The sequence below is a fragment of the Tursiops truncatus genome, chromosome 6 (genome assembly GCF_011762595.2).
Source record: "Tursiops truncatus isolate mTurTru1 chromosome 6, mTurTru1.mat.Y, whole genome shotgun sequence".
NCBI lineage: Eukaryota > Metazoa > Chordata > Mammalia > Artiodactyla > Delphinidae > Tursiops > Tursiops truncatus.
The window spans coordinates 62,137,542-62,155,868 of record NC_047039.1 but is presented as its reverse complement, the minus strand read 5'-3'; the positions used below and the strand labels follow the sequence as shown (position 1 = coordinate 62,155,868).

Sequence of the window (18,327 nt, the reverse complement as noted above, 5' to 3'; positions counted from 1 at the left end):
GGGTTCAGCTTTGGATTTGGTCCCGCCTCTGCGTGTAGGTCACCTGAGGGCATCTGTTCTTCACCCAAACAGGATGGGGTTAAAGTAGCAGCTGATTCGGGGCTCTGGCTCACTAAGGCCAGGGGGAGGGAGGGGTATGGAATGTGGGGCGAGCCTGCGGCGGCAGAGGCCAACATGACATTGCACCAGTCTGAGGCACGCCGTGTGTTCTCCTGGGGAAGTTGTCCCTGGAACACGGGACCCTGGCAGTGGCGGGCTGCACAGGTTCCCAGGAGGTGAGGTGTGGACAGTGACCTGTGCTTGCACACAGGCTTCTTGGTGGCTGCAGCAGCAGCCTTAGCGTTTCATGCCTGTCTCTGGGGCCTGCGCTGATAGCTGCGGCTCGTGCCTGTCTCTGGAGCTCATTTAGGCTGCGCTCTTAATCCCCTCTCCTCGCGCACCAGGAAACAATGGTCTCTTGCCTCTTAGGCAGGTCCAGACTTTTCCCCGGACTCCCTCTGGGCTAGCTTTGGCACACTAGCCCCCTTCAGGCTGTGTTCACGCAGCCAACCCCAATCCTCTCCCGGGGATCTGACCTCTGAAGCCCAAGCCTCAGCTCCCAGCCCCACCCCGCCCTGGCAGGTGAGCAGACAATCCTCTGGGGCTGGTGAGTGCTGGTCGGCACTGGTCCTCTGTGCCGGAATCTCTCCGCTTTGCCCTCTGCACCCCTGTTGCTGTGCTCTCCTCTGTGGCTCCGAAGCTTCCCCCTGTCTCCGCCAGTGACGGGGCTTCCTAGTATGTGGAAACCTTTCCTCCTTCACAGCTCCCTCCCAGAGGTGCATGTCCTGTTCCTATTCTTTTGTCTCTGTGTTTTCTTTCTTCTTTTTCCCTACCCAGGTACGTGGAGAGTTTCTTGCCTTCTGGGAGGTCTGAGGTCTTCTGCCAGCATTCAGTAGGTGTTCTGTAGGGGTTGTTCCACATGTAGATGTATTTCTGATGTATCTGTGTGGAGGAAGTGATCTCCACGTCTTACTTCTCCACCATCTTGAAGGCGCCCCCCCCAACCAATCATATTTTTATAGACTTATTAACATATGATTTTTACTTTGATTATGAAACTTTTCAAAAGTACATAAAATACATAGATTAATATAAAGATTTCTATCATTAAGATTCAAAATGTACTAAGATTTTGTAAATCTTAATTCATTTCTACAGTCATGTATTTTTTGTTTTCTTAGCTGGACATTTTAAAGCAAAACCCAGACATAATGTCATTTCATCCATAAATATATCAGTAGTATGCAGATATTTTTGTGCACATGTTCAGCAGGAAATGGGCCAGTGAATATGTAATAAATACTGAGAGCAGAGAGCATGGAGCAGCCATGCTCCAGCTGAGTTTAAGTGAAGTATGAGTTTTCCTCATAAGAGAAAAAAATTGAAAAATAGCTCCTAGAAACTTGGAGTCTTTAATTTTTGCTTTCTTGAGTCACTATCTGAAGCATAATCTCACATATACTCAATAGAATATCAACTTTAATATAGCAAAGGGGCATAAACAACTATAACGTACAACAAATCCAGTTACAGTTGGTCATTCCAACTTTCCTCTCTATATAATTAATAAATAAGTAGACCAAGTATCATAAAAGATAAATTGACTTGATTTAACTGATATTTAGAGAACAGTCCACCCAAAAATAACAAAACACATATTATTTTCAAGTGCATGTGGAAAATTCACCAAGATGGACAATATTGTAGACCTGAAAACAAACTCCAACAAATCTGAAACCACTGATATCATATAAACCATGTTCTCAGACCACAAAAGAATCCAAGTAGAATATAGAAAGCTATTGGGAAAACGTCCAAATGTTTGGGAATTTAACAATATACTTCCAAATAATCCATAGATCAAAAAAGAAACCTATAGGACAAAAAAAAAATAACAATACAAATTATTTTGAACTGTATGGCAAGGAAAACAGAACATACCCAAATTTATTGAATAAAGCTAGGACAATGTGTAGAAAGAAATGTAGAGCATTAAGTATGTATATTGAAAAAAAAGAATGGAATGAAATAAATGATCTAGGCATCTACCTTAAGAAGTTAGAGAAGAGTAATCAGAGAATCAAAGTAATCAGAGGAAGAAAATAAAGAGCAGGAATCAATAAGATAGAAAATGGACAAAACAGAGAAAATGAATGAAACAAACAGCTGTTTCATGAAAAGTATCAATAAAGTTGATAAACCTCTAGCTAGACTAATCGAGGAAAAAAACCTATTTCCAATATAAAAAATGAGAGAAAGGACATCATTACAGATGATACCGAGATAAAGGAATATTATGAACAACTTAATGGCAACTAATTTGACAACCTGGATGAAATGAACAAATTCCATAAAAGACATAAACTATTACAGCTCACTCAATAAACAGTAAACACATTAAATAGACCTATATATATATTTAATAAATTGACTTTGTAGTTAACAATCTTCTCCCAAAGACAACTCAAGGTCCATTTGGCTTCAGTTGTTAATTCTAACAAACATTTGAGGAAGAAGCAATGCCAAATTCTACACAAAGAGTTTACAGATTAGGGAGCCTGCCCCAATTTTATAAGACCAGCACTACTCTGATACACAAATCAAACAAAAACATAAAGAAAGCAATACCTATGGAACACAGACACAAAAATTATTTATAAAATTCTAGCAAATCTAGTTTAGCAATATATAGAAAGGATCATACATCACAACAATGATGTTTAACTCAGAAATTCAAGGTTGTTTTAACATTCACAAATCAATAAATGTAATTCATGATATTAATAGGCTAAATATAAAAATGATGCAATCATCATAGATTCAGAAACAGCATTTCACAAGACAATTCAAGATAGAAACTATTAGCAAATTAGGAGTAGAATGGACTTTCTTCAACCTGATAAAAGATATCTACAAAAAAAGAACTACTGCTAATGGTGAAAAGTGAATGCTTTCCCTGAGACACATGAACAAGGTAAGGATTTCCATTCTCATTTCTTCTAGGCAACACTGTACTAGAGGTCCTAGCTGGTGCAATAAGCATGAAAAAGAAGTTAAAAAAAATACAGATAGGAAAGCAAGAAGTAAAACTGTCCCTAATCCAAGAAGATATAATCATTTATGCAGAAACTCCTAGTAATCTACACAAGAAACCTACAAGAACTAAGTGACTTAGCAAGATTGCAGAATCGCGCTTACATATATAAAAAAAAAAAAAAGTCAACTGTCTTTCCAAAGCAATGGATAATAAATGGGCTGCTTGGGGCTTCCCTGGTGGCGCAGTGGTTGAGAGTCTGCCTGCCGATGCAGGGGACACAGGTTCGTGCCCCGGTCCGGGAGGATCCCACATGCCGCGGAGCGGCTGGGCCCAAGGGCCATGGCCGCTGAGCCTACGTGTCCAGAGCCTGTGCTCCGCAACGGGAGAGGACACAACGGTGAGAGGCTCGCGTACCGCAAAAAAAATAAATAAATAAATAAATGGGCTGCTTGATGAAGAACAGGATATTTGAGTGATTTCAAAGTGCCTTCACACAGGTTGCTTATTAGTTACATCTAACAGGGAAAGCATAGTAACTTTATAGTGGAGAAACTGAAAAACATCTTGACCTGGTGATCAAAATTTCTATTATCAACAAGGGGTAGATAGACCTCAATGCTCCCTGATGTGAAATCCTGAGAAGGACACAAGAGCAGTTAGGTAGTTTTCTGACTAGGGACGCATAACCTGAATCTTTCCATGAGGAAACATAAGAAAAACTCAAATTGGGGAATATTCTATAAAATAACTGGTCTCTATCCTCCAAATAACACAATGTCATGAAAGAAAAGGTTGAGGAACTGTTCCAAATTAAGGTAGTCTAAAGAGACAAGACAACTAAATGCAATACACGATCCTGGACCAGATCCAGAACTAGAGAGGGAAAAGAGATGCAAAAACATTATTGGGACAATTTTTTAAAGTGGGTTATGGATGGTAGATTAAATATAAATACTGAATAGATGTTAAATTCCTGAATTTGGTAATTCTGTGGTCACGTAAGAGAATATTCTTATTTGTAGGCTATACCTCGTGAAACACTAAAGAGTAAAGAAGTATGACATGTGCAAATTACTCTCCAATGGTTCAGGAATATAATAATATGTGTTTATATATATGTACAGACATATACAGAGATGGATATAATATGAAAAAATATTGTAAATTAATGAACCTGTTCAAAGGGTATTCAGAAGTTCTCTGTTATGTTTATGCAACTTCTCCGTAAGTTGGAAATTTTTTCAAAACAAAAAAAGATAATGAAACTTCTCCAAGATTCATAATTCCCAGAATAAGGTTCACCTGTGTCTTTATTTCTTTTTCTCACTTAGTGGAATGTTGATAAGAGTGGGCTTTTCCATGTTTCTATTATCATCCCAATTAATGACATGAGTTTTCTATATTAAACATCAACCCATGAAGAGTGTAGGGGCAGATAGGAAGCTGTTGAAAGAACAGAGCCTTACATTTTCTCTTTGTCACTTGGGCAACTTCCTTCATATCTATGAGCCTTAGTGTCTTTGTGTAAAAATGGGAATAAGTAATAATATACCAACTTCACAGGGATGCTGTGAGAATTACAATATGAAAAAGTATAAATACATCGTTGTAAAAAGTATATTAAAAAGTACATACATAATGTTCAGGCAATGCTGGGCCTCTGCTTCATGCCCTCAGATACTTTCAATCTCCCTCAAAATCCTCCCATGTCTCACCTAATCTGGCCTCTCGTTCTCTGATCTCACCACTCTCCTTCTCCCATTTCATCTAGTCCCTCTGTTCTTAGTGCCATTCTGCAAGCATTCTCTGCCTCAAGGTCTTTGCAGCTCTGTTCGCCTGTCTCGACCACCCTTAGCCCAGGCACACACAAGGCTCCTCCCCTCTGCTACAGCTCTCTACTCAAAAGACAGATGTCTTATCAGTGAAGCTTTCCCGCTACTGACAAAACAGTAAACACACTCAATTCCTATTCTCTGCCTCTTCCCCTGATTTATTTTTCTTTTCAGGGCTTATCACACACAACCCACTATATATGTCCATTTACTAATTGTCTGTGTCCTCTTAAAATGTCAGCTATATGATTGCAAGGACTTTTATTTATTCAGCACTGTATATTTAGCACATAAATAAGTGCTTGGCACATACACTCTCAATATTTGTGGAATGAATGAATGAACAGGGAGTAAATCTTGCACATATCTAGTACATGCACAGTCAATGCTTCACAGTAATCATCTTAAGTCCATTTAATGAGAATGTTTTTTTCTCTGTTGACACCTGTCATTATTAAATATCCCCACTGCTTCTAAATGAATTTAAATGCACTGGATTTCACCGTAGTCTTTGAGATCACTGGCGATTATTTAATATGTAACCAAATCAGGCTTGCAGATCACTGAGTCACAATTTTGAAGAAGGAAGGAGGGAGGGAAGAAATATTCCTCACACAGACATCTGAATATTTGCTCATTTCTTTCTTAGTGGTTCCACCTAATTATCAAGACAGGGCAACTCCCCAGTAAAGCTGGATTTTCTTTCTTACCCAAGTTACAGTAATTGGCAGCTGTTCACTCACTTCTAAATATAAAATAGCACCCTCACATTTCAAATGCCACATCCTCTTACTCCAGAAAAGCAGAGCACATCTCAAAAATTCAGCGATCGTATCTGATGGGCAGTGACACCAATAGACGGTCCTCTGTCAACACCCAGGCTGACAAATGACAATCAATATCCCACTGCCACATGGGACCCTCCGAGTCACAGCCAGCTTGTTCCTCACTTGCCACTACCTTCCTGCAGCTGTAGGTTCCAGCCTGCATCACGACCTGCCCTGACAGATCCAGAATGAGGGGTCAGCTTTTGGCTTGCTCCGTTTCCAGGGCCAGAAAAATCAGGCAGCCAACTCCCCAGGGACTTTCACTGAGTTTGAAAGCTACTATTCAATTAATCCATGGACGACCACCAATTTGCAAACATATGCATTTGCAGTCCTTTTGGTGCTGGGATTCACTTTCAGCAGAGATCAAGAGACACATGAACTCCAGAATTAGGAAGATGTCATGAGGCATCCTTGGCAAAATCCTCAAGTCAGAAACTCCTGTTAACAATTATTTTTCCTTCTTACAGAGGAATGAGACTAATAAATTATAGCCAGTGCTCTAAAGCATGGTGAGCCCAGGTCTTGGTGCTCATTCCTAAAGTACAGGTTACACACTGAACCAACTAAGAATTCATTATACGAGAATTAGTCCTATCCAAAGGGCTTCTTATTTAGAAACTTTTTTCCCTGCTTTTTTTATTGGTATAAACGGATTAAGAAGTATCTTAGTACTCTAAATTACTGAGCCCAAAGTCTCTGTCTCAAGAAATGTAATGGAAAGGATTAGTATACTCTCTCTACTTGTCACCTAAGTCAACAGAATGATGACAGGGACCTTGGTGTAGGATCAGCACCCCCAGTACTAAGTGAGCCATGTTGGTTCTGGGCCTTATGACTATCCAAGCTATTTAAGATTATATCCTTCAGGTAGAGGGACAGAAGTAGTGTGGTAGTACATGGCAACTGCTTGGCCATTGGATGCGATAGAGAATAAAATACATCCCAAGTTCTTTACACTTTGTCTATTGAAATCTCAAAATTTCCATTTCACTGCAATTTAAAGGTTCAAAGATAAGTTTCAACCAGAAAATGAAGGCAGCCTCAACTTTGAGAGTCCCTAAACATGAAGTTCCCAGGCCTGCTAAGACTTTTGGTACCAACTCTGAACAGTACCATAAGCTTGAAACATGGATATCACAGAAATGTGAATTCAATCTATAGTTTTCCAATATGGTTTCCTTGAGCATTAAGTGCTCTAAGTGAGTACACATTAAAAGAAAGGTTTTCCATTCAGTCTTCTTGCTGTGCAATTGCACCTTATTCTTTTCACTGGTTTCTTTCTTTCTTAAAACTAAATGTGTCATTACAGAAGGATGCACTGTGGTGTTGGAGTAGGTAACTCTAGATTTAAATCCTTGATCAGTAATTATTAGTCATATTACCTTAAGAAAATGACCGATATTCTCTGAATCTCAGTTTCCTCATCAGTAAGATGACCAATTAAATCCTTCAAGTGGACAGTACATTAGATAATAGGTTTAACGTTTATAGTATAAAAAGTTAAAATAACATTTTGCTCTTAACTTGGTTATGCTGATCACATAGCCCAGAAAAAAATTTCCATTTATTAAAGCCTTGAATTACTGAAATCCATAAACTACCAAAAAATTATAAAACATTCACATGCTGAGATAAGCCACATCCTGATTTTCATTACCAAAGATAGGAATTTCTTGTTTTCTTAAAACTGACTCAACCATAACCCAATCAGAACTGCAGACTGTCAAACAATTATACAAGGGCTTCCCTGGTGGCGCAGTGGTTGAGAGTCCGCCTGCTGATGCAGGGGATGCGGGTTCGTGCCCGGTCCGGGAAGATCCCACATGCTGCGGAGCAGCTGGGCCCGTGAGCCATGGCCGCTGAGCCTGCGCATCCGGAGCCTGTGCTCCACAACGGGAGAGGCCACAACAGTGAGAGGCCCGCGTACCGCAAAAACAAACAAACAAACAAACAAAAACAATTATACACCAGTAAAATGAACAACCGCAAGAAATGGATAAATTCCTAGAAATGAACAATCTGCCAAAACTGAATCAGGAAGAAATAGAAAATATGAACAGACTGATGACCAGTAATGAAACTGAATCAGTAATTTAAAAACTCTCAACAAACAAAAGTCCAGGACCAAACAGCTTCACAGGTATGCTCTACAGACATTTAAAGAAGACTTAACACTTATCCTTCTCTATTAAACTCAAAAAATTAAAGAGGAATAAATGCTTCTGAACTCATTCTATGAGGCCAGTATTACCATGATACTGAAACCAGACAAAGACACCACAAACAAGAAAATTATAAGCCAATTATCACTGACTAACATAGATGCAAAATCCTTGACAAAATATTAGCAAACCAAATTCAATAATACATTAAAAGGATCACACACTACAGTCAAGTGTAATTTATCCTAGGGATTCAAGGATGGTTCAATATCTGCAATTCAATCAACATGCTACACCACATTAACAAACTGAAAAATAAAAATCATACAGTCGTCTCAATAGATACAGAAAAAGCTTTTAACAAAATTCAACTTCCATTTATGATAAAAACTCTCAACAAAGTGGATACAAAGGGAAAATACCTCAACGTAATAAAGACCATATGTGACAAACCCACAGCCAACATCATACTCAGTGGTGAAAAGCTGAAAGCATTTTTTCTAAAATCAGGAACAAGACAAGGATGCCCACTCTCTCCACTTTTATTCAACATAGTATTGGAAATCGTAGCCATCACAATCAGATAAGAAAAAGAAAAGGAATATGAACTGGAAAAGAAAAGGTAAAACTATCATTGTTCACAGAAGACATGATACTACATAGTGAAAATCCTGAAGATGCCACCAAAAAACTATTACAACTAATGAATGTATTCAGTAAAGTTGCAAGATACAAAATTAATATACAGAAATCTACTGCATGTCTATACTCTAATAACAAACTATCAGAAAGAGAAATTAAAAATGCAATCCCATATTCAATTGCATTAAATAATAAAATACCTAGGAATAAATCTAACTAAAGAGGTTAAAGACTTGTACTCTCAAAACTATAAGACACTAATGAAAGAAACTGAAGATTACACAAGCAAATGGAAAGATACACCATGCTCATGGCTTGGAAGAATTAATATTGTTAAAATGACCAAAGGCAATCCACAGATTCAGAGTAATCCCTGTCAAAATACCAGTGGCATTTTTCACAGAACTAAAGCAAATAATTTTTAAATTTGTATGGAAACATAAAAGACCCTGAATAGCCAAAGCAATCTTGAGGAAGAAAAACAAACTATACTACAGAGTTATAGTGATAAAAGCTACAGTGACACAAAAACAAACACATAGTCAATGGAATAGAGAGCCCAGAAATGAACCCACATTTATATGATCAAATATTATATGACAGGGGAGGTAAGAATTTACAATGGAGAAAGACAGCCTCTTCCATAAATGATGGTGGGAAAACTGAACAGCTAAATGTAAAAGGATAAAACTGGACTACTTTCTTACACCATATACAAAAATAAATTCAAAATGGATTAAAGGCTTAAATGTAAGATCTGAAACCATAAAAGTCCTAGAAGAAAACACAAGCAGTACTCTCTCTGACAGCTTAGCAATATATATATATATTTTTGATGTGTTTCTTTAGGCAAGAGAAACAAGAGCAAGAATAAACAAATGGGACTATATCAAATTAAAAAGCTTTTGCCCAGCAAAGGAGACTATCAACAAAACAAAAGGCAGCCTACCAAATGGGAGAAGATATTTTCAAATGATATATATGATAAGGGGCTAATATCCAAACTGTACGAAGACCTCATACAACTCAACATCAAACAAACAACCTGAGTAAAAATGGACAGAGGATCTGAATAGACATTTTTCCAAAAAAGGCATACAGATGGCCAACAGACACATGACAAGATGCTCAACATCACTAATCATCAGGGAAATGTAACTCAAAACCACAATGAAATATCACCTCACACCTGTCAGGATAGCTATTGTCAAAAAGGAATAAATAACAAGTATTGGAGAGGATGTGGAGAAAAGGGAACCCATGTGCACTGTTGGTGGAATTGTAAATTGTTATAGCCATTGTGGAAAATAGTGTGGAGTTTCCTCAAAAAATTAAAGATAGGACTGCCATCTGATTCAGCAATTTCACTTCTGTGTATTTACTCCACGAAAACAAAAACACTAATTCAAAAAGGTACATGCACACCAATGTTTAGTGCAGCATTATCTACAGTAGCCAAGAAATGGAAGCAGCTAAGTGTGCATTGATGCATGAAATGGATAAAGAAGATGCAGTATATATATACACTGGAATATTACTCAGCCATAAAAAAAGAAATCTTGCAATTGTGACAACATGGATGGATTTAGAGGGTATTAGCTAAGTGAAATAAGTCAGTTGGAGAAAGACAAATACCATAATGATCTCACTTATATGTGGAATCTAAGAAACAAAACAAATGAACAGACAAAAAATGAAAACAGACTCGCAGATACAGAGAACAAATGAATGGTTGTCAGATGGGAGTCAGGTGGGAGGTGGGGTGAAACAGGGGAAGGGGATTAAGAGATATAACCTCCAGCGATAGAGTCACAGGTGTAGAAAACAAACTTATTACCAGGTTACCAGGTGGGGGGGAGGGGGGAAGTATAAATTGGGGGATTGGCATTGACATATACACACTACTACATATAAAACTATACACACTACTACATACAGATAACTAATAAGGACCTACAGAGGGAACTCTTCTCAATACTCTGTAATGACCTATATGGGGAAAGAATCTAAAGAATAGATATATGTATATGTACAACTGACTCACTTTGCTGTACAGCAGAAACTAACAACATTTTAAATCAACTATACTCCAATACAAATTTTTAAAAAAGAAAAGGGAAAAAGAAAAATGCCACAGGGATATAATGTACAGCATAAGGAATAAAGTCAACAATAATATAGTAACTTTTTTTTTTCTGGCCACGCCTCACGGCTTGCAGGATCTTAGTTCCCCGACTAGGGACTGAACCTGGGCCAAGGCAGTGCAAGTGCCTGAGTCCTAACCACTGGACTGCCAAGGAACTCCCAACAATGTTGTAGTAACTTTGTATGGTGACAGATGGTTACTAGACTTATCGTGGTAATCATTTCATAATGTAAGCAAACGTCAAATCACAGTGTAGCATACCTGAAACTAACATGTCAACTATATTTCAATAAAAATAAATAAACAAATGCACATACTATAAAGTCAAATGGGAAAAAAAAAATTCCCCCATGCTCTTTTACAGTCAAGCTCCCCCTAACTCCCAGCCCCAGACAATCACTGATCAACTTTCTGCAACTATAGATTAACTATGCCTGTTCTAAAATTTTATATAAGTGGAATTATACGATATGGACTCTTACATACCTGGTTTATATCGCTCGATTTAAAACTTTTGAGATTGATCTATGTAGTTGAGTTCACCAGTCATTCATTTCTTTTTATTAATAAGCAGCTTTCCATTGTATAGATGTGGCATAGTTTGTCCATCCACATGCTAATGAACAGCTATCTGAGTTGTTTCCAGATTTTGGCTATGGTAATAAAGCTGCTGTAAAAATTCCTGTCCAGGTCTTTCGGCATACATAACGCTTTTCCTTCTCTTGGGTAAATATCTTGGCATGGATTTGCTGGGTCATAGGATAATGCATATTTAACTTTTTAAGAAAGTCTCATTTTCCTCTAGGTCTCACCCACAAAGAGAATGGTTGCCAGTAAGTTGTATATATGTAATAGCAATTGCTATGTCATGTTTTAGGATGAGCAGGAGGGGTACCTGCCTGCACCCCTTTGGGATGGGGGTGCAAGGGGGCTACAAATGCTAGAATGAAGGACAGCTTTTCTGTGAAGTAGAAGCACATATATGAGCAGTGCAATTCTTCCCATTTTTTTCAGTCTCTTTACAGGTGTCCTCTGGTTTTTCCCTGGAAGTAAAATGCCTGTCGCACTTTCTGCATGGGGATGAAGGAAGGAGGAGAGAGGCTGTAGAGAGCCTGCTGATAGCATCATCAGGTAGAGAGACATTCAGTTAATCCCATCTGGCCCCCCGTCCTCACTGCTAGCCTCCATATTACTGTCTGATTGAGTCTGGAGCCCCCGGGGTTCTCTTTTACGGCAGCACCCACTCATAGATTCTGAGCCGCTCCTTCTTCTCTCTGATCACCCATCTTCTAGGAATTTGTTGAACTTGAATTTCCTGATGGTCCTTCCTTCCTTCTCTTCACTCTTGCTGTGTCTGTTATTTTACTGAGGTGTCGGGAGAGAGGAGGAAAATGATTGTCTTTGGTATGTAGCCCTCACCCAGAAATCAATGGATCTGATTCAGTGCACTAATCTTGTACTAAACTTTGCGACTGAAACTTCCCTAGCCAAGCTCATCAAAGACCCTGTTGTTTAATCCAGCGCACACCTTTACGTCTTTTTCCTACTCCATCTCTCTGTAACATCTGGATAACCTTGCTCCTTTCTTAAGTGTGCTGTTGACTTCCACAGTACTACTCTCACTTGGTTTTCTCCTGCCTTTCTGGCTGCTGCTTTCAGTCTCATTTCCACACTTCCTATTCTCTGCCCATAAATGTCGGTGGTTCCTTAAGGTGTCTCTTTAGGTCTTTGTTTTTTCTCACTCTATATATTCTCCCTAATCTTGTTGCCCAATGTGCTCTTCTAAACCCCATTCTTGCCGTGTTTAAACAGTCCCTTTCCTGAGAAGCCTTCCTCGACCCTCAAGGCTGAGGTAGGTGCCCTGACTAATGTCCCCACAGCACTTACGAGACTCGTTCAGAACTTCTCATATTGCTTGCTCCTCCAACCTTAAGATCTCTCAGAGTCCGAGGCTGTGTTTTTCATCCAGAGCAGCCCACCTGGGATATGGATGGTGATCAATAAATATTTGCTGGACTGAACTGAGACAACAGATATTTTTAAATGCTTTGTGTTTTATACATGTTATTACCAGGAATAACAGTAAAATCTGCACTTTGAAGAAAAAATTTGCCAGAGAAAGATAAACCTCAAGTTAATCAGAGAAAAACAAATTCTTAATTGTGTAACGATAAGTTAATGCTGTTGTGCAGAAATTAATGATGCAGTGAAGAAATTAATGACGCACACTTTCATGTGAAAATTATATCCTCTTCATTCCTTGGCACCTCTACAGAGCCAAAACCAATATAGATTTCACCCATCAAAAAAGTCTCATACCCATGTCCACAGCAGTATTGTTCATGGGGGCCAAAAAGTGGAAGCAACCCAAGTGTCCATTGATGGATGAATGGATAGACAGGGTGTGCTATATGCACAGAATGAAACATTTTTCAGCCTTAAAAAGGAAAGAAATTCTGACACATGTGATAACATGGATAAAACATGAGGACATTACGCAAAGTGAAATAAGTCAGTCCCAAGAGTACAGGTACTATAGAATTTCGTTTCTATAAGGTACCCTAGAGTGGTCAAAGTCACAGAAACAGAAAGTAGAATGGTGGTTGCCAGGGCTGGGGGGGAGGCAGGGAATGGGGAGTTGTTATTTAATGGGTGAAGAGTTTCAGTTTTGCAAGATGAAAAGAGTTTGGAGATGGATGGTGAGAGTTGTACGACAATGTGATTGTACTTCATGCCACTGAATTGTACTCTTAAAATGCGTTAAGATGGTACATTTAAAATTATGCATATTTTACCACAATTACAAATAAAATTAAAAAGTCACACACACACAAGGAATTGCAGGCTGTCGTATCTGACCTACAAATACAGCCTTCTCTCTGTATCTGGGAGCCAGTTCTTGTGAAAGCAGGACTTCCTCATATTTATTTTATTATTAAAGATAAAACTCCCCCTCAGTACTCCAAAAATGTTTATTAAGTTGTTCTTGTTTGAATTTTAACATGGAGGTCCTACTAAGATGCTCACACAGACTTATCTATCAGAGCTTGCCTGAGAAATGCACCCTACAAGCTCCTTGGGTTCAGGCCTATCTTTCTTGGCTACTGGGGCGAGTCTAACTGCGCTAAGGTAGTCATTTGTACTCACTGAGTCTGCTTCTAAATTATTTGTTGTTCATTGCTATCTGGATATCTAGCTTTATTTCTGTCTCAAGCCTATTTGAATTATTTCTGTCTATTGGATGTCTAGTCCCCTCTTAACAAATGAAAAGTACTGAGAGGTTGGTATTCATCCTCATTTGGTATTGTCTGTCTACAGTTTTGGAGATATCTTAAATGACTAAAGCACCTACTTATCTATAACTTAGGTCTACATTTTACCAAGACTAGGGGCCCATCTCTACTGAACTGTTAAGAGGGTTGCCTGTGGAACATCCTGTACTACTGATATTATTTTTCTTAGCTGTAGAAGAAATTCTATTTTTTTTTCTTTCTTTTTTTTTTTTTTTCTGTACGCGGGCGTCTCACTGCTGTGGCCTCTCCCGCCGCTGAGCACAGGCTCCGGACGCGCAGGCTCAGCGGCCATGGCTCACAGGCCCAGCCACTCCGTGGCACACGGGATCCCCCCGGACCAGGGCACGAACCCGTGCCCCCCACATCGGCAGGCGGACTCCCAACCACTGCGCCACCAGGGAAGCCCTGTAGAAGAAATTCTAAAATGCCTTGTCCATGAATGTCTTTCTTGGAAAATATGTGTTTGTGTCTGATTTGATTTGACCTAGGAATGAAGTTTTCTGTACTATCGTTCTCTGGAGTTTATAAATGAGAAAATCTCCCTCCTCCTTACGAAGAAAAAGTTCTGGGAAATACTCCTCCGTGGGTCTCTCTTTTTAAAATTTTTTTAAAAATAAATTTGTAGCTTTTTTTTTTTTTTTTTTGCAGTACGCGGGCCTCTCACTGTTGTGGCCTCTCCCGTTGTGGAGCACAGGCTCCGGACGCGCAGGCTCAGCGGCCATGGCTCACGGGCCCAGCCGCTCCGTGGCACGTGGGATCTTCCCGGACCGGGGCACGAACCCATGTCCCCTGCATCGGCAGGTGGACTCTTAACCACTGCACCACCAGGGAAGCCCTGTAGCATTTTTTTTCTTTAATAAATTTGTAGTATTTCTTTTTAAAAAAATAAATGTGTAGCATTTCTTTCTTTCTTTCTTTCTTTTAATAAATTTGTCCATGGGTCTCTAGATGGGACTCAAATATGCCTTACTGGGCAGGCCATGAATGCCAGGCTTTCAGCACTCTCCACCTGGGCTCTTTCTCAGGGTGGTGTATGCAGCAAGCAACCCTGAGGTATGAAGTAATATCTTCCTCTGGAACAAAGAGCAAGCCTGGTTACTGCCTGCTATTAAACAGAAGTTCCCCAAGCTCAGTGTTCCTCTCCTGTAATGCATCCCACTGCATGTGCAGGCACCCATCTTATCCTCCACATCTGTCTGGAGGATTTGGGGCTTAAAGAACTCAGAGAAAATATGCTCACACTTTGGCTGCTGCTCTTTTCCTGAGAGTCTAAAATCGTCTTTTACCTCTGCACCAGGAGTCTTAATGTCTTCTGTCAGCATTCATGGAATAGCGGCAACCTAACTTGTTAGTTTACAAATCAGATAAAATTCAATTAATATTGTTAACATGACAATTCTCATCAAACTGATCAATCTCAATCACAGTCAGACCAAGCACTTTTGTAGAAATTGACAACTTAATTATAAAATGTATATGTAAATGCAAAGGACCAAAAATACCTAGAACAATCTTGATAAAGGAGAACAAACTTAAATGGACTTCAAGTGTTACTTTAAAGGTGATCCAGACAATGTAGCTAGCACAAAGATAATCAAGAGAACAGAACGGAGAGCTCTGAAAAAGACCAAGTCTATATACAATCATTTAACTTGCAAAAGTCTTTTCAACGAACAGGGCTAGAGTAAATGGATATCCATGTAGTCTAAAAATAATCTTTGGCTAAATACCTTACACCAAATAAAAAATGATTAAGATTGACTGTATACCTAAAATATAAAATCTGAAGCTATAAAACTTATGAAAGGAAATATAAAATAGAAGGATAAACTGGCATTCATCAAAATTTAAAACTTCTTCTCAACATATCATTAGGGAAATAAATAAGCAAGCTATAGACTAGAAGATAACACCCATTAATTACATATGTGATACATAGCTGGTATCCTGGATATATAAAGAACAATTCCATAGATAAACAACCAGTTAGTAACAAGCAAATGATTTTAATTCATAATCATGTGAAAAACTGCTTAACATCATTAGGTATCAGGAAAATGTAAATTAAAACCACAATGAGATACACCCCACCAGATACACACCCACCAGAATGAAAAAACAACTTAAAAGACTGAACGACCAAATGCTGGCAAAGATGTGGAGCAATCAGAACTCTCACACATTATTGGTGGGAGTGTAAAACGGTACGACTACTTTGGAAAAAATTCTGGCTATTTCTTATAAAACTAAGCATACAGTTATTCTATGCCCCAGCAATTTTACTCCTAGATACTGATCCAACAGGAACGAGAAAATGTATACGGTAAAAGAATATTCATCATAGCCAAATGGAAATGGTGATCTTCTACAGCTAAAGATATAAAGAAGGAACCACAACAAGATGGTAGGAGGGATGGAGATGTCGTACAGTCAAGACCCACACCCCCAGGTGGGTGACCCACAAACGGGGAGATAATTACATTGCAGAGGTTCTCCCCAAGGAGGGAGTGGCCTGAGCCCCACAATGGGCTTCCCAACCTGGGGGGTCCCACACCAGGAAGATGAGCCCCTAGAACATTTGGCTTTGAAGGCCAGTGGGGCTTACTTTCGGGAGTTCCAAAAAGCTGTGGGAAACAAGACTCTGCTCTCCAAGGGTGCACACAAAATCTCACACACTCTGGGACCCAAGGCAGAAGCGGTAATTTGAAAGGAGCCTGGTTTAGACCCACCCACTGATCTTGGAGAGCATCCCAGAGAGGCAGGAGGCAAATGGAGCTTACCCTGGGGACACAGACACTGGTGGCAGCCATTTGGGGAGCTCACTGTACCACATGGGCACTGGTGCTGGTAAGCGCCATTCTGGAATCCTCCCTCTAGCTTATTAGTGCTGGGACGTGGCCCTGCCTACCAGCCTTTCAGCCTCAGTACTGGGATGCCTCAGGCCAAGCAACTAGCCAGGTGAACACGGCTCACCCACCAGCAGGCCCATGGCCTTAAGACCCCCTGAGCCCACAGCTGCCCCTGTCCATCAGAGAGGCCAGGACCCAGGGCTGGCTCCACATACCAGTGCGCTAGCACCAGCCCTGGGACCCCCAGGGCCCTACAGCCAGAGACACTGGGACCCAGCTCTGTCTACCAGTAAGCCGGCATGAGCCAGCAGTAGGCCCAGGACCTGGTCTTACCCACCATTGGGTGGATACCAGTCCTGGGTTCCCCTGGGCCCCAGCCCCACCTAGCAGCAGGCAGACACCAGCCCCAGGACCACTGAAGCCCTGCAGCCTGCCATACCAGGATTTAGCCTGCCCACCAGCAGGCCAGCACTAGCCTCCAGACTCACAGGGCACTGCAGCCAGTCACCTGGTTCCCCCCAGCAATGAGCCAGCACTAGCTCTGGGGCCCCCTGGGCCTCAGCCTCACCCACCAGCAGGTCGACACCAGCTTTGGGACCCCCCGGATCCTACAGCCAGCAGCCTCATGACCCAGCCCCACCCACCAGCAGCCAGAAATCTTTCAGAGTGCCTTTGAGTCTTTTCTTAAAATACTTCTAGTTATACTTTAATTTACCTCCCTATTGCTAGACATTTGTTGTCCAGAGTCTAAAAATGCTCAGCAAGTGATTCAAAGACAAAAACAGGATGAAATCATTGACGCTCAAACTGAAAATCACATTTCGGCAAACTTCACAGGAGAATCAACAACAGTGGTGAAGATCTGGACAATCCTTGGTGTCCTTTCCTGCAGCTTTGGATGAAGGAGAACCAAAGCAGGGTTGGGGGGCGGGGTATGAGAACACAAAAGTTCTCACGGTCTAGGGAAGGCTGACTGTTCTCTAGCCACCACATCAAGTTAAGCACCAGAACCAGTTTTAAATCATTCTATCAATGGATGGCAACTCGCATCAGGAAACACGGTGCCGAAAGTCAACCAACCAGGAGATTTGCCTTTGGAAAAGCCAGGGGCTTGGAAAAGACACAAAACTTACCAGCATGAGACTCAAACTTCAGCAAAGCACTGTGGTAGCCCAGAAAAATCAAGATGGACTCCTTCCCCACACAGCAATATTCAGTGTCTCTGTTGAGTGAGCATCTGAAGATACAGACACCATCAGCTATAAAAGGTGGGAAAGAGAAGGATTAGGAAAGTCCATTGTGAGGACTATAAAAAGGTTCAGCCATTCCTGCATTTCCGTTTTCAAGGCTCCCCATTTCTATCTCCTTAATATAATGCCTCCTGGGACATAAGTGAACATGAGGATGAATGTAACCACAGTGAAAAAAATAATTCTTCGCATATGGCTGAACAAAGGGCTCAAAACTGACTCTTGTCTCTTGCTTTTGTGTCTATCG

At 40.4% G+C, this 18,327-nt stretch overlaps 1 protein-coding gene across 1 annotated transcript in view; it reads right to left on the bottom strand.

Annotated features, from left to right (window-relative positions):
- LOC101318339 (histone-arginine methyltransferase CARM1-like) overlaps positions 1-18,327 on the bottom strand; it is a 257,249-nt gene that overhangs the window by 137,773 nt on the left and 101,149 nt on the right. The window contains exon 2 of the mRNA XM_019934772.3: positions 17,964-18,089. Within this exon, the coding sequence (XP_019790331.3) occupies positions 17,964-18,089 (126 nt within the window). The remainder of the gene's footprint in view (positions 1-17,963; positions 18,090-18,327) is intronic.